Source organism: Pelodiscus sinensis, chromosome 11 (genome assembly GCF_052426305.1).
Source record: "Pelodiscus sinensis isolate ZL-2025 chromosome 11, ASM5242630v1, whole genome shotgun sequence".
Lineage (NCBI taxonomy): Eukaryota > Metazoa > Chordata > Testudines > Trionychidae > Pelodiscus > Pelodiscus sinensis.
The window spans coordinates 25,716,740-25,741,928 of record NC_143062.1 but is presented as its reverse complement, the minus strand read 5'-3'; the positions used below and the strand labels follow the sequence as shown (position 1 = coordinate 25,741,928).

The window sequence follows — 25,189 nt, the reverse complement described above, 5'->3', positions numbered from 1 at the left end:
CTCTGAATAAAAAAAATGCAAGTGACCAATCACTACAGCGCTCTTTTCCTTTTCTGCCAGGTTGGCAGTCTCCTCCCCTGCTCCCATACATACTGTTTGGCTTTAGTTGAGCAGATCCTTCACAGCTGCCCTCACCCACAGTCAATCTCCCTCACGATCACCACTGGGTACACATCTATAATTTCCCCTAGCTTTTCTACAGCAGCTTATTTGCGTGCCAAGAGCTAAATGTTTAGAGACTGCCTGGTAGTTTCCAGGCAATATAATGCTGAAGAATGGATACAAGATGTCTAACACAAACATTTCTGGCTTGCTTCTCTCTCACTACAGAGTTTTAGAAACCACAGCAGCAGTAGGATAGCATGGAAATGGATTCTTTGCCCACGTCAAAGACTCTAAATACTAGAGTTTCAATTGGGTATGGAGAAAGCTATTTGCTTAATCCTTTGAATGAATAACTGAGGATGAAGTTGCACTTTTACAGGGCTGAGTCTTGTTTTAAAAGTGGCATTAGCTATTGCTGTATTTACAGATGGCAGGAGAAATTGTGATCAGCATTTGTTTACTCTTCCTCACATGGAAGCTCATGGGCTGTCCTTCCATTCCCTCTTAATCTTTGCTATGTTCCTGTTTTTCACAGGCTATATGCTATGCTGGTCAAACAGGGTATTATTTCTCAAGAGTTATGCCTCCCACTGCATTTTTTTAAATGTCTGCTAAAGCAGGCACAGTGCCATCTCCTTTACCCATACTGAAATTATTCAGCTTCCTTTGTTTAGCTGGAAGCTTTCAGGTCATGTGTGATAGCCTACAACAACGTTTAGGCATCCCACTACCATTAACAGCCACCCTCCCTGTTTTATGCACCTGGGAAAGGTTTGAAAACTGATCAGTTCTGCTTATAGTCACTAAAATCTGAACTCCTTTACTGGGTAAATAATTGCCTCATTCTAACACTGGTTGCCAGGAACATTAGTTGCTGTTACTGCCCAACTCCTGAAGACACTTCCCTTGCATACAGTGTACCAAGTCCGCAGACTCCGTTAAGAAAGCAGAGGTGGTGATACCCAGTCTTCTGATGAACTCAGGAATCTGTGTTTACTATTTGGATGCAGGCAGAACTCTTGGTTGGTTTTTTCTGCTACTACAACTGCAAAGCCCGATTGGGAACCTCAGAGGTATGCTTAACTGTATGTTCTTTCAAACACGGCTATTAGAGCGGTGTTCCTTAATGTTTAACACACATTCCGGAAAACGTGAGCCAGAACTAAAATCCAGTCCCTTGGGTATACCAAATAGCCATTCCTCCCCAAATATATTAGTTGCAGCTACTGATGTTCTTTGGCTGTGTCTCAAGTGCACAATTGTATGTTAGATAAGACCAACACTAGTTTGACTCATTTAAGTGAACATTGAAGTCTGCCAGATTGTTTCAACTTAATTGACATTTAAGAAATTTAGTACTATCAAGAAATATTCATCTCAATGTAAGCAAACAGTCATCCAAGAAAAAAAAGTTATCACTTGCTTTTATGTCTTTCTTTACTGTTCTTGTCCTGCTAGTCTACACAGCATGGTACCCAACTCATATTAAGATGACTCGCAACATTATGCGTCTTAAGTGCCTGTTACTCTGCCACTACAATAGTTCTAAAATTCTGGGATATAATGCACATTGAGAAAGTCACAGCAAACTGCAGACAAAAGAGGGAAATATGATCTCCACTGAAAATACTGTTCTATAATATGGGTTGCATTTAGGACTTGTGCAAGTTATATAAACAAGCTAGCTGAAGAGTTACCCTGGAAGTACATTATATCATGAAACAGGAGAGGTTTATTATTGGAGCCCTGCAAGTCTCCAGAAATCTACAGGCCATGTTTGCAGATACAAATATTGTATCCATGCAGGGTTCTGTTCATATGACTGAGGACAATTCAGTTCACTACTTGCAGCCTAGCCACAGAACAACTGCAGCTTGCAAAAATCTGGGAAGGATTTGGAAGTCTGGACCAACTCGATTCATATTAGCTCATTTTAGTTTAACTTAGTCTGGGGACTGAAATAGGGGAGGAGAAAGGAGAAGGCCCCACCATCAGGGTGAGCAATATGCTAAGAGGGGGCAGATATGGTGAAAGATTGTTTGTCCTGCTGGTGCACCTCTCCCCCATACAACAGACCCTTTTGGGGCTTCTGCCAGCATTCCTATTCTCCTGTCATTGTCCTTGTATCCTTGTTTTAGTTGTGTTTAGAATGGCTTGTCCCGAGTACATCTACAGCTTTATTTAGGCTAACGATTGTCTTCCCCTCCAGTACAGTTGGACTCTAGTCACTTATGTCCCCTTTCTATAGAATGTATAGCAACTCCATTCCGTTGCCACTTTTTCCTTTGATCCTTTCCATTCCCGCATACATGGTAAAGGGCAAAATTCACTAATACTGGGAGCCACAGCTTCTAGTAGCCATGGAACTCTGTGGCTCCCAGCCCCTGCCTCCTACCCGGCCATAGGAGATATGCAAACAAATAGAATAGCAAATAGTGATTCCATGACCAACAAGGATCTCCTGTACATACATATTTCATCGAGGATAACATTCCCATTTCCTCAGAAAAATTAGACCTACCTGCTGTACTGGAGTGTATTTAACAGTGTGGGAATAATCATAGTTGTCAATAATGTCCAAGTCTTTCACAGCATTTCCTGGAACAAGTCCACTGAATTGCACATCCAGTGGGGCTTTCCCAGCACCCTTAGTGAAGACCGTGAAGTGTGTTGGTTTGCCATTTTCCACACCTTAACAGAAAGGAAAGTGAACTTTGAGAGTGAGCACAACAAGCAACCATGAGCTATCTATGCACTATGTTCAAGGTCCATAATATGAAAGTAGCAATTTTAGCTTGGTCAAGCAAGTTCCAAGAGAATGCAGAGGTACTATATATATATTTTTAATCATGATGCTTGGCATAAAGTAATCCCAGTCCAAACTTCTAGTGGGAAAGTTTGACATAATTCTTAGTATAAACTCATTATGTAGGCAAATCTATCAATTGGCATAAACATAAGGAATCTCACCAGTTTTGTTTAGTCCGGGTCCTTCAGCTTTCACCTTAGTGGCATCATGGGATGGGTCCACTTTAACTCTGAAAGGGCTAGCTGGAATTTCCTTGAACATAAAACATGCTACTTTAATAAGACAGTTACAGCCATTATAAGCTGCTAGCCCAAGCTCTACAGATAAAACATCTGCCTTCCAGTGAAAGGGCTACTGTATGTTTGTAATAAGGCATTGTCTTAGATAAACACGGCTCTCCTGAAAGTTTTAGCCTCCCAAATAAATTCATAATAACGCATCCCATATGACTACTTCATCTTTGCTAAGGAATGGCTAGCAATTTTCTGTTTGTATTTTTTGTCTTCCCTCTGAATTCCACTGCAACTACTAAGGCATGGTCACATAAAAGGGGCCTCCTACATTTCAATTTTGGCAACTTTACATTTTGTGGCTTGGACAGAGAACCAGCTTTCAAGTACCTATGCAGGAAATGCTATTTAACTCTCCATTGTAATACCGAAGACATTAAGGTTATAAAAGCTTCTTGGTGTTTTGCCAAAACTAATAGAATTTTTACAAAAGCTTATCAATGACGCTTCTGAGTAATGCACATTGATTCCCAATATAAAATTACTATTCAAAGCTTTCTGCTTAACTAACATTTCTAATCAATGTGATACAAACCTCCCCTGCAAAAAGGACTTTTATAGTGTAACGTCCAGCAGCGGGTGGCACGTATTTCACCGTAAACGTATCGTTAGCATTGTGTATGATGTCAAAAGCGATGTCTTCCTCCTCCTCGCTTATAACATGAGCATCACATTTAATTCCAACGCTGACATCACCTAGAAGGAAACACAGCCATGTGCCACAAGAGAGTCAGGAATCTATTTAGCACCCAGTTCTATAGCTACTTGAGCAACTAAGTCACATCTTTATTTTAAATCCTTGTACAGATAGGATTGATTGTCATGTATATAACTCTCTCCAGGTAAGCAGTGTAACAGGAATTTAGCTTCAGATTTCCCTTAAGCAAAGAACTTGAATCAAGAGGTTCTGTTGCACTGGGGTATCAGATTCCTGTTCAAACAGGAAGTGAACAGAATGAGTTTTGATACAAGATAGCAACATTACACAATCTGCTTTTACCTTCTCCAGCTTCTGTGCAGTCAACTGTGAAGTGAGTAGGCTCATTAGCTTTCAGACCAGCTCTCTCCACACCAGGTCCAACAACTTTCACTTTATGCGGATGACTGCCTTGTCCTATAAGGACCTAGATTGGGTCAGAAGTGTTCAAAGTTACCTTATATTTTGGTCAGATTATGTTAAGTTTAGCATCTCACATGTGCCCCGATTTGTTTACAGGTGTTCTTGTTTAGTTAGTAAATAGGAAAAAAGTTCCTGACTTCTTTGTTTGCTTCTTGGTAGTTGAGCCTTTTGACATTCTAGCCTGCAGAATGGGACAGGCCACTTTCAGTCAGATTGATGCAGCAAGTGTTTACTTATGAGTAATTCTTGACTTCTCTCACTAGCATGGGCAACACCACCACAAACTAACTTCATGTTGGCTTGTTTTAGAACATGTAGCACTAGTCCCAGCCAAGTATACCTGTGGGTTTTTATACTTACCCTATATGGACTACTAGGTACATTAACTCCTCCCCAGACAACAGCAATAGTATGTTTGATTGGTTTAACTGGCATATAAGAGCAGGCACAGATTCCATCAGGCTTGTTCTTCACTTGGATGTCAATAGGGCTTCCTTCTGCATCCTGAAAGTAAGTGTCTGAGAATTAGATGTACTACATACAAGAAACTGATGTGATCAAGAGTAACAGCAAAGCTACTTCAAATTAAGATGTTTCGACAATAATGGTTTTACTAAAAATGTAAACTGCTCATCTCTCCTTGCCCCACATCTCAAATTGTAGAAGTCTAATGTATAATATTAGAGTGTGGTGTCTTAGATGCTGCTTGTAATTATTAGAACTGGGAGCATTGGCTGTTGGGAATCTGGAAGCACAGGAAACAGGAAGGAGTGGGGAGAAGATTGGCAGGGGCTGAGAGCTACTGAGGGATGCAGCAGCTTTGTAAAAAAGGTTCCACTTTTGGTAAATAAGGTCCTGTTGAAGTTTGTTAGTACCTTGCTTGCATGACACAAGACAAAAGACCACTTCAAGAAGTCTTAATGGGCTCATTCCAGGGACTGGTCACAGGCCATAATAAAATGGCCTTAAACCTACATTGAAGTTACGTGTGCATAATCCTAAACTGCTTTTAGGTTATGATCTTACCATGCAGAAACAATTAAAGACAAAGATGCAAATCAAGTCACACCACTGCAGACAAACTTTGAAAAGTCGCTCAATCTACATGGATAAGCTTATCAGAAGAGTAGCTAACTAATTAGCCAGACTGTTAGCCACCTGTTTCAAAGAAGAGCTCTTGACATTGACATAGGAGTTCCAGGTAGCTAATGTGGGCTTTTACCTGTGCATAGATCTTCAGAGGTGCTTTCCCTGCTTCTTTGGTCTCAACAGTAAACTCAGCAGGGTTGTTTACAATGCAGCCAGTTCTCTCCAGTCCTGGACCATAAGCCTTTACCTGAAAGTAGCGATAAAGTGCACAAGCTTTATACCTGATTCTCCAGCAAAAGGAAGCAAAAATAAATAAATAAAATTAAAAAATTAAAAAGGGCCATATTTCTAAAAGTCCAAGGCTGAGTAAGATGCAACCCAGGGGCCATATCCAGCCTGCATAACGTTTTGATCCAGTCCACAAACTGCATCTGCCCACTTCGTATTTATATCCTGTTGCCCATGCCACTGAATTTTCAGGCCGTGGCTCAGGAAACAAGATCCTATTTAAATGGCTCATGGCTCCCAGTCACAGCTCTACCCAAGCAGAGGAATTGCTTGGCAGCTGCTCTGGGGCCTTGTTTAGAGGATCTTAAGGAAAGGACTGGAATTGGGGTCTCCAGCCAATCTATGGCTACAGATTGAAAGCAGGGCCATCCTTAGGCATAGGCAGAATAGGCAGTTGCATAGGGCACCACTCCGCCAGGACAGTTGGGAAGCAGTGGATCAGTGTGAAAAGCCAGCACTCTCCCAGCCCCCTCTGAAAGAGAAAGTGCTGGCAAGCCAGCTGCTTAAAGCAGCAGCAGACTTGTTTCCCGTTCCTCCCAGGTGACGCAGAGGCATGGGGAGGTAGGGGCAGAAGGAACAGTTGCTCCCGGTCGGCACACCAGAGCGTGCCAGACAGGAGTGACTCCACATGACCCACAGCAGGGAGGGAAGCACTTCCCCTCCCCACAGGAGCCGACACATGCTGCCTGAACAGCATGGGCTGTGGCACCCGGCAACTTAGTTCCGGGTCTTTCTGTGTGGTGTGGGGAGGTCAAGAGACCTGGGTCTGCACAGCCCCAACTGTACAGGCAGCTCGCCCTCCCTCCCGCCCCTCACAGGACGGCATCACGGAGTTGCTGGGGTCAACAGCCCCTGCTGCTCACGCAGCAAACATGCCAGCTGTTTGGGGAGAGCGAGTGCAGTCCCACACTTCCCAGAGGTGCTGCAGGATTGCAAGGTACTGGTCCCAGCTGCTCCTGTACCCTGCCCAGACCCCTGCGGTCCCCTCCCCCCCGTAGCCTGTTCCCACTGACACTGTCACCAACACCACCCTGTCCTCATCCCTAGCACCCACAACCCCCCTGTCCCTGGCTCTAGCACCCCACCAGCTGTGCCAGCATCCTTGGGACTGCATTAGTGAGGCGGGGGGGGGGGGGGAGGGGGGGGGCATCTCACTTGTGTGGCCCCAACTGACTTCTGTGGGTCAGTGACCCTTGACTCAACATGTTCCCTGCCCCTCTCATATATAAAAAGACAATGCTAAAACCTTTTGAGTTTAACATATATTTAAAAATGAAGCCTGGTCAACATGCCTCCAATTGGGGCCAAATCCCCATCTCACTGCAGCATTACAACACTCCTGCACCACCTGACCCCAAATCTGAGCCTATCATACATTGGAATCCCGTACTGAGCCTCTTACATGCCCAAACTCCTGCATCCCCACATCCTCGGTCTTCTGCCACAACATTCCTGCACCATCCACACATCACAAATCTGTGTCCTGAGCCCATCATACTCACAACCTCCCTGCCCTGAGCCCCTCACATATCCAACACAAACTCCTGCACCCTCACATCCACAAGCCTGTGACTTACTCAGCACCCCAACCATCCACCTGAGCCCAACACTCCCCCAGCCTGGAGCCCCCTCCCTGAGCCAGAATCCCCTTCTCCTACATCCAAATTCCCTCCCAGAGCTTGCACTTCTCACCCCTTCCCACACCCAAATCCCTCATTCCCACCCCAGAGCCCGCACCTCCTCTCTCAGCCAAGCGATAGCGTGTATCGGCTGGGGACAGCAAGTGATGGAGGAGGGGACCTCAAAGGGGTGAGGTTTGGGGAAGTAATGTGATTTTAATGTATTGGTGGGTTCCTTGAAATTCAGAAAAGCTGAAACTGGTTCCATGGCCAAATAAAATTGGGAAACACTGCAGTGGAGTATGTAACAGCAGGGCTGGGTCCTCGAGATAGCCAAATGTGCTGCCTGCAGCACAATCTGAGGGAGGGGGATTGGCTGCTGGGGTCTCTGGAAAGGGGAGAGAGTAGGGAATGGAAGAGCAAGTCAGGCATAGGGGCACCAGTTTAATAATCCCGCCTAGGGCACCATAAATCCTAAGGACGGCCCTGATGGAACATGACTGTCAAACAATTTTGTGCAAATAATTTTTAAAGTAGAACAGCTTTATCAAAAGCTATTGAATTCTGCATCTTGCCTTATCGGCGTTGAAGTCTCCAGAAGCTGGTTGGATGAAAGCCATGTATGGACTATCTTTTATATCCTCATCATCACACATAATGTGAACAGCGTATTCACCAGGTTCTTTGGGCCAATACCTCACATCACATGAGCCATCATTCTGATCATCACATTCTATTTTTGCTTGAGATGGGCCTTCAATGGCAAAGCCTAATGGAAACAAAAACATCCTCTCTCTTAAAAGGGGGCGTGAGGTGTGTTTTAAAGCCTTGCTCAAGCCTGCCTCCCACTTGCCAGCCATTTTCCTGGTTTGTGCTCTACTATACCTACTCCATACATAAAGAAAGGCACTTTGAGTAAGGCCTACCCATTAGTTACTCAAGGGTGTTGCCTCCACCTCAGATGATAATCTGACTGCCCCCAAAGTATCCCACATTCTAAAAACTAGAAAGTTGTTCTCTATGCAAGCAGAGTCAGAGTCATTACATAAGCATAATGTTTAGCTAGTGACTGGGTGACTTGAAGGCAAACACCATAATTGTCAGAATGGTTATTCTCAAACAGATTTAACAGAGCATCTGACAGTCTTAACTAGGACAACCAGACTGACTTACCAAGCGAGCCAACTTCTGTGCCAATAGATTCTACAACAAAGTCAGCCGATTTACCAACAATCCCTTCATGAAGTCCTGGTCCCCAAGCTCTCACCTTCTGAGGACCTGCTTCAGGACCTACTTGAACTTCAAAGGGGCTATTAAATGGGGAAATAAGTCAAAATTCAAGATTAGTAACGGCAGAAACAGTACCCACCCATCTGTCACTAAGTCACATTTGAAGCTAAATAGTAGTGTATCCAGCTCATCAGCATATGGAACAATCTTTCAGATTGAGTGATGTCACCTGTAGCCAATGTTCCAGGTCTGTCATGTCACTGAAACAGCAAGCCAAATAGCGAAGCTTTGTTGGAGTCCTCCACACTAAGGTTCCATGTCTTTCTGGGATACTACTAAAAACCTCAATGAAGAGGTCTCCCACTGCTTATGCAGTTTAATACAAGTTGTGTATCACAAGAGTCAGGTTGTATTTTACTTTGAGTCTAGTCTCATCCAAACTAGAGTACCTAACAACCAGTTCTTGTCAGAGTGTCTTAGAACGCAAATTTGTCTCAGTGGACTCCTGCTAGCATTGGTTCCTACCTCATAATCTGTTGAATGATGCAACTCACCTCTTAGGGATGTTGTGTCCACCCCATGAAATAGTGACAATGTATTTCCCTGGGTTAACTGGATAGTATTCAAATGCATATGCGCCATCTGCGGAGTCCTTTTGTTTCACATGCTCTTCCAAGCCCTCTGTGGGAAGATCAGTTCAGCATTAATCAACAGCTTCCAGACAACATCTTAAGTTATTCAGGCAAGTTCACATTTTCTAGTGTTTTCTAAGATTCTTGAAATAAAATTTTCTACCAGAAAGTGGCTAGGGAACTAAAAGCTTGAGTTGCGGGCTACAGATGGCACAGAATGCTTGATGTTACTAGATCTAACAGGTTCCTATGTGGACATAAGCCACACTGCAGATTAATCATACTCTGACAAACATTTAAGGAACACCTACCTCCAGTGTTCTGCGAGATAAAAGTATTTCAAAGCAATACAGAAGTTTACCCTGGCAAAACTGTTGCTTTTCTTTTCCTACCTCATTAAAGTAAGCTAAAACACTCCCACCTCCCAAAACGTTAAGGGTATACAGGATGCTTGGCTATTTTGAGGATTTACCTCAAACTAGGACGAGCTATATGACAAGTGAGCCAGGTATCACTGGCCAGCTCCAAAATTAAGGCAGAAGACCACCCAGCTGTGCCCCCAAAGCTCTTGTGTGGTTCAATACAATAGTTGCTTATTAAAATCTCCACAGGGGAGGGGGGGAGGAAGGAAATTAAAAGGAAACTGAAGATTATAAGTGGGTGACAGACAAAACTTGTTTTTCAGGCAGGGAGCTTTCAGTTATATAGTTAAATAACTGAAGCTATACTTAGGACTTCAACTTAAGCTCTAGGACACTCTAAAGGTGCGTACACTGCCTTAGAGAAGGATCACAGAAGTTCTAACTTCATAGCCGCAGAGATTAGATACACACTTTCCTGATTTTGAATCCAACCAACTTCAAGCTTGTGTGCACACACAATTAAGTTACAGGTAAAAACATGTTTTGGTATCCAGCCCAGTGGCTTCAGACAATGAAAGTTGGTGGACACCAGGCAGACTTCTGGAGTTTTGTTGCTGGAGGCTCAGTAACTAGGCCTTTGATTAAAGAATTCTTGTCTAACAAACATTCTCCAGTAACTATGGCATCCTGTGTATCACTGAAGACCACTACTGTAGACTCTGGCTATAAGGCACACATGGATAGTTAATGAAGTTATCCAGCTCACTACAGTAGAAGCAGGGTGGATGACAGGACAAAGTGACAACAAGCCATAATATGAAGCCACTGAAGTGGTTGACTTCATAACTATATTCATGAACATATGTTCATTTTACATATGAAAAATGAAGAGCCATCTTTTTTTTAATGAGGAAAAATTGAGGCGGCGGCCCATATTGTGGGCATCATTCAAAGATGCAGTTCCTTGACTGGTCCACAATTGAGGTTCACGCCTTTTTTCACAATACAGTACTGCAGATAACTTACTTGGTCCTTTTATGGACACATAGATATCCCCACTTCCTGCTGCTTTAGTATCAACCTTGAAGTCTGCAGTTTCTCTGACACGGACTCCTTTAGGTTGCAGGCCTCTACCATTGGCACGACAAGCACTTGGATTGCACGCTGCAAATGAATTTGACATTAGTACGACCTTTGATTCTCAAGTAGATGCAATCTAGCAAAGACGGCTCTCGCAGCTACCTTTTAGAGTGACTCAGGTGAGAATTGTAGCTTTTGAACAGGAAAGTTTGAATACCACACTGTCGCCTCAAGGGGACCAGTATGAAATAGACCTTCTGCATATGGCCTTTAGGCTTTTGAGCTGTAGCATTAAGGTATTTCCCAGAGTCACATACATTTAAATCAGCTATTTAGAGGCTAAAAAGGACACTGTGTAGACATCAACTGCTACACAGACGTTTAATACCAAACACTTACTATATTAAATATGCACCAGTTAACATAAGCCCACCATTCCCAGTATACATGGCTTTTCTCAAAGCCATTTTTTCATTAGAGCCCAAATGCATGCAGCTTCAGTTTAGGAGAGCACCTTAGTAATATTACTGGGATATTCCTGGATGAGTAGGGCACGTGTGGTAGTATCTACAGTTATCAGAGCTAGCTTCAAACAGTTAAGTACCTTGGAAGACATGGAAATGGTAAATCCCTGCTTTGGTGCAAGTCCACACAAATAATGCAAGATATGTTCAGCAGTGATATATGCAGAGACTGAACAGTACCACATTGTACACTTTCAGTCACAGAGTAACAGGCTACAGAAGCAGAGTGGATGGCAGATTGAGTTTGAGTTTACAGAAGTGTAGCTATCCACAGCAAAGTGTTTTTCCCAGCCATAGGCAAAGTTTAAGTGGAAACTATTTCTACAAAAATTAAATTGGATAACTATAAGTAACAGAAATTACAGAAGTGTAATTCCAGCTATCAGTCTTCAAATACAACATTCTAGAGACTTGGATCACTCATGATAATAGTTCCCCACATTATTTTATGCATGTGCAATGTTTATGGTAGAAGTGTAGCATACATTTGCTGATAATCTTGCAAGCAGTTCATTCTGTTTTTCCTTTATTAATAGCCTGGAGATAGTGGTATTAGTTGTCTTCTAGTAAATCTGTCTCCTAATCCAGACCGTATGAACAAAATCAGAGCTCTAATCACGTTATCTGCTAGCTCTGGTGAGCACACTGCAGCAAACCCAAGTTCAAGTAGGAAAATACATGTGACCGTATGCAATTCAGTTAAACTGTTAATTTGTAGTAATAGTTTCACCAGCTTGACTTTTCAAAACAAATCTTGCTGCCATCAGAATTGCTAAATGTTTCAAATTCTGCATGCACCCTTTTTTTGTTCTGTCAACAAAGCATGGGGGAAGAGCTGTTTAGTCAAATACAAGCTGCAGGCTACAAGCTCAAAAACAGCAAAAACCAAGAAGCAAGTAAGCATCACCCTGCACATCTTACCGACTTAGCTTGCTCAACTAGGAAGCCATTAGCATTGAACTCCAAGATTCCACAAGTGAAGGGTAGCTCAGAAGAGGTGAGCAGAGGTCTGAGCACGCAGGGGCAGGTGAGGATGGAACAGAAAGCCAAGCATCAGTTAAGGAGGAAAAACGGAGACAAAGTAAATATAGTTGATAGAGCTGAAGAAAGAAGTTAGACATGGAATTTAAGACCACCTCTTCATGTTAAAGCCCACCAATAGGAGACTATCATCTACAGCCATGTTACTTTTATAAGAGCATGAATGCTGAAGTAAGAGGATATGCAAGATTATCCTATTCATTTATTTGCTTTAATATTTGAAGCAAAAAGGTAGTCATGCACAAAATAAGGGTGTGTATATTCTGAAGTCAATCCACCAAATATGGATGAAAGCAGTCCATATATACAGTAACACTTTGATGCTATCTTAATACATACCTTCTCCAACAGAAACAATGGAAGGACTTTTGGGAATAGTCTCCCCAGCAAATGTCACTCTCACAGTATGAGGCCCTGGCTGAGTAGGTTTGTAGGTGCAATGATAGACTTGGTTCCCTTTGTCTTCTATCATAAGTTCCGCTAAATTCATTCCTTGAGGATCCTCCACTTGCACATTAACATCACCCACACCAGCACCTACTCACAGGAAAACAAGTTTACATCAGCCTTGAACTCAAGAGGTAAGTGATCACCTGGAAACAAGACCCTTCCAAATGCAACTCTAAAATCCAAGATTAAAAACAGCATTTAGGGTTGACAGCATGTGAGAGAAAGGATCAGTCTATGAGGAAGCCAGTTTTGGAATTTTTGCTATGGCCCAACCACAGTGTAAGTGATATACAGGGGGGAGATTGGGGGGGGGGGGGGGTATACTAATAGCAGACTTTATTAAGTCAACCTGTTTGACCTTTACACCACAGACTCAGGTGCCTCCTGAGCAGAACAGTTCAATCCTAGTTCTGTTTACTTTTTCCTTCTTCCCTCTGCTCCCTGGTTTGTAGTCCTAAAACAGAAAGGGCCAGACCTTGTTTGCTAGTAAGTAAAGGCTGGCATCTCCTTAAACTGATGGAACAGCAAATTAGAGGGAATCAGTAACAGCCTCCAGAAGGCATTTACAACAAGCGATTATTTTGTTACTCAAGATACTACATAGGCAGCTCTTTAGATAAGGTAAGCTATTCAGCTTCTTCTCATATCACTCTTTCAAAATTCAGTCCACTTGCATCTAGTTGCAGAAGCCATATGCTGTGGAGCCAGGGCAGTGGGCAGGGAAGAACACTACCTAACCCAGCTGCACAGACATTTAGCTGCAGCCCTATTTGCTAGGTTGCAATGCCGCTACCTTTTGACTCAGTTGTCCCTTCGTCACATCTGCATGAGCGTCATTATGACCTGCCATACAGGTTCAAGTCAGGCAAAGGAAGATGTAACAAATTTAAGTGTGGTTTTCCAACTGGATACACATGTTGGAATGCCACCTCACATTTTCAGACAGCTGGTAGAAGACAAGTTCCTGTGCTCCACCCACACACTTTAAATAGCGCACTCTAATCTTGGACAAACTTTCAAGTAGGGTAAGTTGCCAATACAAAGTAAGGAGTTCCCTGATATTAGCCAGGACTTAAGTGATTCCAAAATGTAAAGGGGGGGGGTGAAGAGGGATTTGCTCTTCCTCAGGCTAGTTAAAACTAAATTTAAGCCAAGATCCTAGTCTAGACAAGAGTTTGAGTTTTTCCTTCAGTGTCATTTGAGTACCTGTTATTCAACTCTCTCCTACTGCTGAACAAGCAACCAACATGTGTCCCATCCCACCCCATCCCCACCCATGCCTTTTAGTCCAAAAAAGTCTTTACAAGAAGCAGATTACTGCCTCTCCCCACCCCCAATTAGAAACAATGTTTTGTCTGAGTATTGTGGTACTTTCCAGACCAGACAGTTGTAGCCAAGACTTTAGGAGCCTCAGGCAGAAAGCAGTTTGATACATTTAAGTCCTGGGTTCAAGTGCTTAAATACTTGAAATAATTGTGCATCATTTACAATACTTTAAACACTCCTGTGGAATAGATTAGTATTATGATCACAAAATGCTCCGAGGTATCTTCTCCTAGAGAAGGTGAAGAGTCTTATGCCCCATTTCAGCAAGTAGTGGAAGGAAAAAACGGCTAGTACTACCCTAAAACAAGTCAATTTGGAAGGGCTATTGTATGGTATATAATTGTATAATCTCTATACTAAGGATCTACAGTCTTCACTTAAGCATGCTTACCTGCTGTGTAAATGTCGAAATAGGTAGGTTTATTGGCAATGTTTCCAATTGCCTCCAAGCCTGGTCCTTTTGCTGTTACTTTGCTAGCATCTCCTTGGGCTTTGTCAACATTTACATCAAATGGACTCTTTGAAATATGCTGTCCAGCAAATAAAACTGTAACCTTAAAACAAAAAGTCACACCAACATTAGATATTGATCTGAGGAAGTGGATCTGACCCACGAAAGCTCATCACCTAATAAACCATCTTGTTAGTCTTTAAAGTGCTACATAGTTCTGTCTTTTGTTTCAACATTAGTACTGTGGGAGTAGAATTAGAACAATAGGCCACCTTGCAATTATGGTGCAATTAAATCGCCACTTCATTTTCCTATGCCTGGTAGTCTAATCTACATGCCTCTGTCGCCAGAGATTAGGTGTTTACCCTCAGGTGTTTACCTCCAACTGGCACAAAGTGAGGGAGTTCTGTAACCACTTACCATCCTCTTAGAAAGACAGGAAATACTAGCCCTGACAGCCTTGTGTGTCTGTATGCAAGTTTAAGTCTTAATGTGAGACTGAGGTGGGAGGGGGAAGGACACAAGAGTGAGCAAGGTTTTCATCAACATTTCCAAGATAGGAGGTGGAGAGTTGCAAAGTTGTGCACTCCACCATGCAACACGTCCATCGAAATCTAGCTAATAAGCAGTTTTGAGGATTAAGTACACATCTTGGACCACTGAGCTGAACACAAATCTAAAGACAACAATCCAAGGAAAGGCCACTTCATCCTGCATGCCCGGAAAACATGGAGTGCCAGGTCTGCCTATTAAGTCTATGCTATAGAGAAAGTCCCAGCCTGCTTAAACCATGGACACTCCCACTTAGAAGGACGTTGTATAATAAACCAGTGATCCTTGCAACTGTGTGAGGATAGCAACAGGACTCAAGACAGCCACAGTAGAGATTTTGCTTCTCTTCACCCTCCTGCATACTTCACTTCCAGTGTATCTAGAGAAGTGACAGTTTGAGGACCAAACCCTTATCTTCATTAGTTCTGAAATGCTCTGCAGTCTTGGGGTAGGTGTGAAGCACGAGCCAGCAATTTTGCTTCATTGTTTCCCCACCAGATCTAACTGACAGAGGGCAAGTAACTGGCCTCAACTCTGCCCTCCCTCCCCCAAGTTGTCTGCATAAAATTAAATGCAGTAAAATATTCCAGAAGCCCAGGACTGGGCTTTTAGAACTACAACTCTAGAAGGTTGCTAATTTTTCTACTATGTGAGCTTGGGAAGTAAAGGGTACTGGAGAACAATTTATTAGACAAGCCCTTTCAGCCATGTGGCTTGGAAAGGAATCAGACTTGTGATAACTGCAGCCTTGGGGAGGCTGGAAGTACTGAATGAAGTTAGAGAGATGGGCTCCATTCTTGCCAGCATCTTCCTGGGAGTGGTCTTTGTTCCACAGGTCGGGATGAGTCACAGGTCTGTGCTTGGTACTAACAGCTCATGGAGAGCAAGGCACTCCTCCCAAGCATAAAACAGACTTTGCTGACAGTGCTGTAGAAAACTGCAGAGATTACGCCTAATGGCACAGGAGTAAATACTCTCCACATCCCTTTTAGATACAAGGGATGTACTATCTTTTTGAACAACAGGTCCTGTTTTCCCTTGCACATCACATTAAAAATAAGTACTGGCCACAAGACCATATTCTCCCCCAAACACAAGAAAGCTGGAGTAAGGTATGAACCCACATAGCTTTTTTTTGGGGGGGGGGGGGGGAATAGTCCATTAGCCCCAGACACTGGAAATTTGAACAGCAAGTGGAAATAGGTGATTCACACCAGGGTTTCTGGGTAGCTGTGTCACCAATATACAAGTTTGAGATGCCTAAATATAGTGCAATAGTAACTTAAGTACAGTGAATATCCTGCACACCACCATCTTCTAGCTCACTCACCTTGTGAGGTCCAGTAACTTTTGGCATATACTCTACAGAGTAGGTTTTGTTCTTGTCATTGTCAGGTGTCACTTTTGCCTGGGAAAGAAAAAAGTCTACACGTGACTATCTGCTAAATTAGGCCTTGTTACAAGGATGTTAAAGCTCTGATAGTTGCAGCATCTAGTTCTATCACATTAGGGCTCTCAGCAGTGTTAGATACAGTGTCCGTGGCAGAAAGTACACTTGCTAACTATCAATTCCCCACCCCCAATTTTTCTGTACAAGCTACTATTCCTAGGAATACATAAACCAACTTAGTACAAACTTGACCTATTCTGTTTCTTTGCTACCATCAACAGCCGTTCTGGAAGCCAACCAACATCTTTAACCATTAAGTGTACTTGACTGGAATGTCTTAAATCAAATGTCCGCTTGACTAAAGTAACCAAGTTTTATTACATTATTGATTTCCTATAACCAAACCAACATTGTAGTACCCCAAATGGTACATTAAAATGAAGTACTTAGGAATTAGCAGCAGATATTCTACAGCTTTAGCCATTGCTCTTGCAGAATGATCAGCGCTATCATGATTTAAGTTCAAACGTTCAGGTAAACGTTTTTCCTGGCAACATCAGCATCTTTAATACCACTTCAGATTCAAGTTCACCATATGAATATAGTTTTCAACATTCATGCTAAAAAGCAAACTGTTGAATAGAAAGAGGAACTGAGGGACTTAAATAGAAAACTGAATTTGTTCATACCACACCTGATCAGTTGTAATTGAAACACTAAAATTTTCTATTACTTTTATGAACATATACACAAATTCAGTGGATTAGTAAGCTGACCTTTTTTTGGAATTACCATTAATTTTCTACCCAAGCATTGTGCTTTAAATACAGTTTACTAACTACTGCATATCAGTGTAGTAATGATCTAAACTAGACTCTTCCCTAACCCTCACTTCATGCAAAATAGGTTTAGCATACAGACCTCTTCTCTGTTCCCCTCTGGATCTTCTATGAAGACCATTACATCTCCTTGCCCAGCACTGATAGTGTCTACAGTAAAGATGGCCAGTTGCTTCACCATGTTTCCATGAGGCTCAATACCTGTTAAGAGGATAGAACACAAAAGTGGCACAATTGACTAGTTTCAAAACTAAGAGGTTGCTCATGACATGCATAGAAGCCACCTAGTACAAGTTCTGATGTAGCAGTGAAATACTACAATCCCCAAACGTTTCCCAGGCCTACTTGTTTACTGAAAGACTAGTGACATCATACATACCTAGTGTCACAGCTCAGAGTAGCTGCTCTGTCTTTTCCCCTCAGTAGTCCAGTAAGGGCACCCACTTAAGACTTTCAGTTCCTTAACTGAAGACCTGCACCTCTCCTGCTTCTGACAGAGGTATTCCCAGTCTTCATTATTCCCAACCTTTACTGGTTATTTGCCAGCATGGATAGGTTGCCCAAGGAGCCCGCTTCCTGTCTTTTCAGAGACTGTCTAGTGAGCGATTGTCAGATAATTCCATAAGTCTAAGCAAGCCTTATTCTTACAGTACAATATTTTTGAAACATTTAACAGTGGAAAATCTACATCAATGCTAACAAGCTTATCGGGCGATCCAATCCTAACATGGATCCTAGCAGGGTAAGTCCTTCAATCCCTCATCCAAGGGAAATTCCTTGTGATCACCCATTCATCACAATTTCAGTTCAGAATAAGCACTCCATCACTCCGATCCTGCTGTAAAAATTTGGGCACTCTGAGTCCCAAGAGACGCCTGTCTGTTCACCAGATCAGGATGCAGCATCTGAGTTAGTATAAAACTCGGGCTTCTATCCAGAAGTCTTATATCATGGTCTGTGGAAAAATCCAGTGTGAACTAGTCTATGCATTTCTCCAGTGGGAGTGGCTTCAAAAGTTGATAAATTCATTAGCATTACCTTTTCGAGCAGGGATGATGTAGATGCTGCCACATTATAAATACAATGCATCCCAAAAAGGTATTGAATTTGAATTACCAATTTTAACTTTATGGAATTAACATAAGTTGAATTCCATAAAGTCTGTTCAGGATCTCAGTTTCACACCCTTCAGTTCCTACAATACAGGCACTTTTAGGTGTTTTAAAGGTTAACAAACTCACAGCAGGCTTATCCCAGAATGAAGTCAGAAATTCTGCATGCCACTTGACTTTAAGTCTCAAAAGCTATCTGTGGCAGACCAAAGGCAGTGTAGTAAGATTAAGGTCTAAAACGTAAGCCCATGCAGCACAGGCCCAGTCTGAGGCCTAGCTAACAAGAGAGAAAACATGGCTAACAGAGCCAAGCTAGAGCTGTGCGCAAGAGGCTAGGCTCTGCTCACAGAACTTGGCCCAAACAGGACAGAGTGCAAAACACTAATTGGTGCTGGGTACCAACCACAGAACAATAATTGGTACTGGTCATAAGTTGAAAGCACAGCTCATTAAAAGAGACCTTGAAACCCACTCCTCAGAGACAGACCCAGGTTCGAGAAAGGGTGCATCACTGCTGATATGTCAGGTTACCATCCAACACCCTGTACCTCGTGGTTTGATTAGATCATCTCTTTTCATCATTTTCATCATGTCTATTTAGACCCTACAGGTATAAAGTGGTGTCTTGTGGGGACAGTCTTTGGATAACCTAGGGGGCAGTGGAAATTTTCCACCGATTGAGTCATTCCATTGTTACGGGGTACATATGCCTAGTGGTTCAGTAGAGTCTACTCACAACTATTACTGCACTTCATTTAACAAACCTGGCCTGGCACCTTCAATCCTAATCTGGTTTGTGGTCTTTGGGAGCTCTCTTGGGGTCTGCTGTGAAGACCAAGTGAACAATTTGACACTCACACATCACTGAGCATACACACAACTGAGCCAGAGACCTGCAAGGACACCTCGGCAGTAAATCCTGACTGCCTCCTGAATAACTGCAGGCATTAGGCTGCAGGAGTTCGTTTGGTGGTGAGCAGGTACACTGATTGGTTTTCTGTTCCCTGCATAGGCTGCCCGAGATTGCTGCTCAGCAGCCAAAACAGGCAGACACCTGAGACTTATGAGCTGGCCTACACAGCAGCAGCTGGCTAATGGAACACCTAAAATCAGTTAGGGCCTGCTGGTCCACTAGAAGAGGCTTCCCCTCAGGTACAGTGGCAGAAGGAGAAGAGGGCGTGCAGTGCGGAGGCAAACTACGTTGTAAGCAGGAGAGGTTCTCTCCAAGGTGCCAGGGAGAAGGTACTGTGGGAGTGGTTGGGGGAAAATGGCCCAGGGAGAGGCTGCTATTCTGTGGGGATAAGTGCAAGAGCCCCACTAATAGCTGCTACGTTGGGCCTTGGGCTGGGTGGCACTGGGCTCCTTAAACCCTCTCCACACCCAGTGGGCCCACCCCAAGCTAGTGACTTGCCTAGCATGAAAATGGCTCATTAAGCAGGGAACTCTTGCCTCAAACAAGGGGGGGGGGGTGTCTGCTGTCAGCCTCTGAAGCATACTAAAAATCCACCAGGAAGCACAGGACCCAGCGGGTACAGCTTGAGCTCTGCCACAAGCATACCGTCAGAATATGGCAAGACTATTTAGAAGAGCCATCAAGTTACTAACTGTCTGACCTACCTTCCTGTTCAGAGTCATACCCTTACCTTCTTTAACAGGGCAACAAGGATGGTTTCATTCTAGTTATAACCATTTTATTCAAGTTTCCCACAGACCATAGAAATGGGGATGTTCCAAGTATTTCAGAGAAGCCAAAAGCAATGCTAATATATTAGTGGTTGAAGTAGTAGATAAGTTCTGAACAGCAGCTTGGTATTTGTTAAATTATTGACCTAGACAGTATTAATTACTGGGACCAAAAGTTTAGTTTGTAGTTTTACTAGGCATTCTTCTTTCCTATATGAAACTGATACTATGGTTTGATATTCTGCTTGTGAACATCTACATCTCTTCTGAATTTCACCCATGCAAGTCATTCAAAACATCTTGCCAAAACTTAGCTTACACAACTTAGTATACACGAGCACTAGTTTAAACTAAGGTCTGTGTCCTGCAAGACTCAGTGGAGTTAAAGTCATGCTAAAACTTTTCCCAAACAAACAAAAATCTATAGTTATCTTAGAGAAAGACATGACACAGAATGTATTTATGGCAACTTAGTTACCTCATTTTTTACACTTTGCCTTGAGCTATATTACACCTATCATGCTGTTAAATGGGTCAGTTGCTAGTTCTTTGCATTGCCAAGCACACATGAAGCAATTGCTTCTCATGAGACTGTGCCTCTAGTTTTACTAAGAAACTGGTTTCTCCAACCTTTTGTAATTATTAGAACAAATGGATGCAGTGTCTGACAGTGTAGCCAAAGAGTGGTTGTGAATAGCTAAGTTTGAGCATCTTTATCTTCGGAGAAGCATACCAGTAACAAGAGGATGTTTCTATTAACACATAAGGTGTTGAATGCATTAAAGTCACATTTAGACCAAAAAGCATGTTTTGCACATAAGCTGTTTGTTCGAGGCACTGTACAAGCACCAATGCAGAATCTCAGGGTGTTTCCCCTTCCCAATGGTCAGGGAAAAGAGGAGATAGAGCCACTTGAAGGTAGAACTTAGTTCCTGTCCTTTTAGCTCTCCAGATCATGCTGCCTCTAATAGGCCCTATTTTGCCTATAAGTTACTACACAAAAGAACATTAGCCATGTTTTCATGACAATTGAGAGTGGTCCCTGCAGTGAAGAGAGCTTTGTACAATTGCTATACAATAAGGTAACCCATCTGATAGCATAGTGTACACAGCTGTTCCCATTTTCTATGCTGGACATGTTTGTCATGAACGCACATGGCAGTCAGAAGAGATCCCTTCGCATTTTGCTCTTAAATGTTCTGTTGGACTTGTTTTCAAAGCCAAATCTCCCACGATCAAGTTTAAGATTGGACTGTTACCAGCCAGTTACCCTAATCCAATAGAACAGGTCTCTTGCCTGAAAGCCCACATGGCTTGTCTCACCACTCACTGTCCCCGTTTTCAGAGAATGAATGTGTTACACAACAATGCATAGTTGCAACAGTAGTCTTACGTTGTTTCCTGTTAAGTAGTTTGTCTGTTCTAGGGGACAACTATGAAGTTACTGAAATTCCAAATTATTTATCTACAGTATAAGTTTCACTAAAATGGTTCTGGTGTCATGTATTGATGATTACCTCTGGTGTCATGTATTGGTGAATCTGAGGAACTGTCCCCGATTGAAGTGTCGTTAGGAGGTTTTGGAACAAATAGAAAAACTTAATGTTAACAAATCTCCGGGACTGGATGGCATTCATCCAAGGGTTCTAAAAAGAACTCAAATGGGAAATTGCTAAGCTATTATCTGTAGTTTGTAACCTATGCTTTAAAATCGGCTTCCATACCTAATGACTGGAAGGTAGCCAACGTGACACCAATATTTAAAAAGGGCTATAGAGGCGATCCTAGCAGTTACAGATCGGCAAGTCTAACTTCAGTATCGGGCAAATTAGTCGAAACAATAGTAAAGAATAAAACTGAAGCATGTAGAAGAACATAATTTGTTGGACAAAAGTCAACATGGTTTCTGTAAAGGGAAATCCTGTCTTACTAATCTATTAAGAGTTCTTTGAAGGGGTTAACAAGCATGCGGATAAGGGGGATCCAGTAGATAGGGATTTTCAGAAAGCCTTTGACAAGGTCCCTCACCAAAGGCTCTTGTGTAAGTTACATGGCCATGGGATAAGAGGGAAGGTCCTTTCTTGGATTGAGAACTGGTTAAAAGACAGGAAACAAAGGGTAGGAATAAATGGTAAATTTTCAGATTGGAGAGGGGTAACTAGTGGTGTCCCTCAAGGGTCAGTCCTGGGACCAATCCTTTTCAACTTACTCCTTTCTCCAGATGATTTATGAATAAGCAGTGAGGTAGTAAAGTTTGCAGATGATACAAAACAGTTTAGGATAGTCAAGACAGAAGCAGACTGTGAGGGACTCCAAGAAGATCTCACCAAACTCAGTGATTGGGCAACAAAATGGCAAATGAAATTTAATGTGGATAAGTGTAAAGTAATGCACATTGGGAAAAATAACCCCAACTATATGTACAGTATGATGGGGGCAAATTTGTCTACGACAAATCAGGAAAGAGATCTTGGGAGTTATCGTGGACAGTTCTCTGAAAACTTCCACACAGTGTGCAGCGGCGGTCAAAAAGGCAAATAGGATGCTACGAATTATTAGGAAAGGGATAGAAAATAAGACCCAGAATATCTTACTGCCCCTGTATAAAACTATGGTACGTCCACATCTGGAATACTGTGTACAGATGTGGTCTCCTCACCTCAAAAAAGATATTTTGGCCTTGGAAAGGGTTCAGAAAAGGGCAACTAAAATGATTAGGGGTTTGGAACAGGTCCCATATGAGGAGAGGTTAAAGCGACTGGAACTTTTCAGTTTAGAAAAAAGGAGACTGAGGGGGGATATGATAGAGGTCTATAAAATCATGAGTGGTGTGGAGAGGGCCGATAAAGAAAAGTTATTTATTAGTTCCCTAAATAGAAGAACTAGAGGACACCAAATGAAATTAATGGGTAGCAGGTTTAAAACTAATAAAAGAAAGTTCTTCTTCACACAGCGTGTAGTCAACCTGTGGAACTCCTTGCCAGAGGAGGCTGTGAAGGCTAGGACTATAATAGAGTTTAAAGAGAAGCTAGATAATTTCATGGAGGTTAGGTCCATAAAAGGCTATTAGCCAGGGGATAAAATGGTGTCCCTGGCCTCTGTTTGTCAGAGGCTGGAGAGAGATGGCAGGAGACAAATCGCTTGATCATTGTCTTTGGTCCACCCTCTCTGGGGCACCTGGTGCTGGCCACTGTCAGTAGACAGGATAATGGGCTAGAAGGACCTTTGGTCTGACCCAGTACGGCCGTTCTTATGTTCTTATTATCTCCTCCCCTGAGATAGCAAGTCTAAGGCCAGAAACTGAATACACTCATTAATGTTTTACCTACTTCTTGGCTGCACACTTGGTTTTTTTAAGTGCATGCCATATGATCAGTCATAAAAGTGTGCACCACTCTGTCTGCATGAGTATTGTTTTGACACCATGATCCTGCAAGTCTCAAAAAAGGGTCTCATCTCACCACTGGAAACAGTGGGATGATAGATGTTATACAAGTGCAAGGCAGTAGGCTTGCCAAACATGTTCAGAAGGTTTGGGAGAAAACAGGACTGCTTCTGGGGTACACATTAGAAGTACACAAGTCTAGCATGAACTCCAGACTTACCGTAGGCAACAAGTAGCAACTAGTTTGATATGTCAACCTAATACCCTGCATTGCCAAGTGTTATTCCTTACCTCTGCCATAGGCTCTAGCTTTCTTTGGATTCAGCTTGGGCTTTAAAGGAGCTCCTGGTTTGAGCTTGGCTTTGGGAAACTGTGACAGGTAAGTCATTACAGAGTGTTCATCCACACTAGGGTGAATAATTTCTTCAGGAGTAATCACCTGGAAGATAAAAAGATTAGAGTGTTTGATCCATGTAGTTAGTCTATCGCCATTTATCAGACTCCCAAGAGCATAACAGGTACTTGGGAATTCTATACATGTCAATCATTCCCCTATATGGAAGTTTCTACAGAGCTGCTGGAAAGATTTACAATACAAAAACCAGTTTGAAAGTAATATTTAATGTAGTATCATGGGTTGAGTTAGTAGCAAAGAAGTCTTCAATAGGAAGTTTATAAAGCTATAATCTACTTATGTAGTTTTAGGGAAACAAGGATGGAAGCCACCAATGTTCGCCTGTTAGCTTCAATAACTAAGGAATTCAAAAAAAGTGCATTACTTCCAAGCCAGAGACTAGAATTATCCTCCTGGGAAAGCAATAAGCACTGCAGTAGCTGTAAGTATAGGCAAGCCCTCAATCACAACAAAGACTGAAGTTACTGAAGACAGGCTGCAGATCTGTAGCTCTGCACACTAAAGACTTGTGTACGGGTAGTATTGAAGAGAAATCTCACATAAAAGTTCAACAGGATTTGGCTGTCAGAACTAAGTTAGTGAGAACACAGACTCAGTTCAAGCATTTAGTGTTCAAAAAGTGCCCTCTCTGCTCTGGATGTGTTTGCTTTCAATCTGCCTTACCTGCGGTACACCCAACCAGTCATCTGCTTGCTGCATGGCTTCACGAGCATTGTCAACTGGTTTCTTAGGGTCCCAGGTCTCCCAGTCAGGGCAGAGACCTAAAAATAATCCAGTTACACATGCATAACATTAGCATTGACAATTTGCAAGAGGTGGTTTTATGCGGCCAGCCACATGCAACACTGCTTATTCCTGGTAGCAACTTTCCAAGTCTGTCTATATGACTATTTTCACAGTCTAGAAAGCAGCTGGCTCTTCAGGAAGATCACCAGAAGTCTCAGAGTGAAAGTTTTGCTTTCAGATTAAGAAGGTTTGTTTCCTCAGTTCTAGAACTACACTTTCAATGGATGCACCACCACGCTTCCAAGGATGATGGCATGAGATTGTCACTCATTGCCAAAGCTGTACACTGCAGGATAGTGAAGTTTTTGGTGATTATCCTCTAAACTGAGAGGACTATCAGGAAACAGTCTTGCACTCAGCTCATTGAAGCAGGGTTAGATTTTTTCGAGAGCCATTTGATTGGGAGGTTTTGGATTTAGGCTGAGGACTAAGGCATCTTACAAATTGTTTTAAGTTTAAGAAAGCCAATGATCTAGTGGAGTCCTAATGTTCTGTGGAACCTTGTGCAGAGCTGACTTAAGTTTAGACTTGGAAGACACTCACTCCTAATGGTGCATAGCCAGAATTACACGAGCTTAGCTCAAACAGCATCCATAATGCCATCATTTCAC

The 25,189-nt window shown here is 42.6% G+C and overlaps 1 protein-coding gene across 8 annotated transcripts in view; it reads right to left on the bottom strand.

Annotated features, from left to right (window-relative positions):
* Positions 1 to 25,189, bottom strand: part of FLNB (filamin B) — a 153,852-nt gene that overhangs the window by 45,750 nt on the left and 82,913 nt on the right. For all 8 annotated transcript variants that reach the window (XM_075938852.2, XM_075938858.2, XM_075938857.2 and 5 more), the window contains 16 exons: positions 24,456 to 24,553; positions 23,669 to 23,816; positions 17,280 to 17,398; positions 16,299 to 16,376; positions 14,357 to 14,519; positions 12,529 to 12,726; positions 10,571 to 10,708; positions 9,105 to 9,231; positions 8,494 to 8,630; positions 7,896 to 8,089; positions 5,547 to 5,660; positions 4,685 to 4,828; positions 4,205 to 4,328; positions 3,740 to 3,900; positions 3,076 to 3,166; positions 2,627 to 2,796 (listed from right to left, as the gene is read on the bottom strand). In XM_075938852.2, coding sequence (XP_075794967.2) covers positions 2,627 to 2,796; positions 3,076 to 3,166; positions 3,740 to 3,900; positions 4,205 to 4,328; positions 4,685 to 4,828; positions 5,547 to 5,660; positions 7,896 to 8,089; positions 8,494 to 8,630; positions 9,105 to 9,231; positions 10,571 to 10,708; positions 12,529 to 12,726; positions 14,357 to 14,519; positions 16,299 to 16,376; positions 17,280 to 17,398; positions 23,669 to 23,816; positions 24,456 to 24,553 — 2,204 coding nt within the window. The remainder of the gene's footprint in view (positions 1 to 2,626; positions 2,797 to 3,075; positions 3,167 to 3,739; positions 3,901 to 4,204; positions 4,329 to 4,684; positions 4,829 to 5,546; positions 5,661 to 7,895; positions 8,090 to 8,493; positions 8,631 to 9,104; positions 9,232 to 10,570; positions 10,709 to 12,528; positions 12,727 to 14,356; positions 14,520 to 16,298; positions 16,377 to 17,279; positions 17,399 to 23,668; positions 23,817 to 24,455; positions 24,554 to 25,189) is intronic.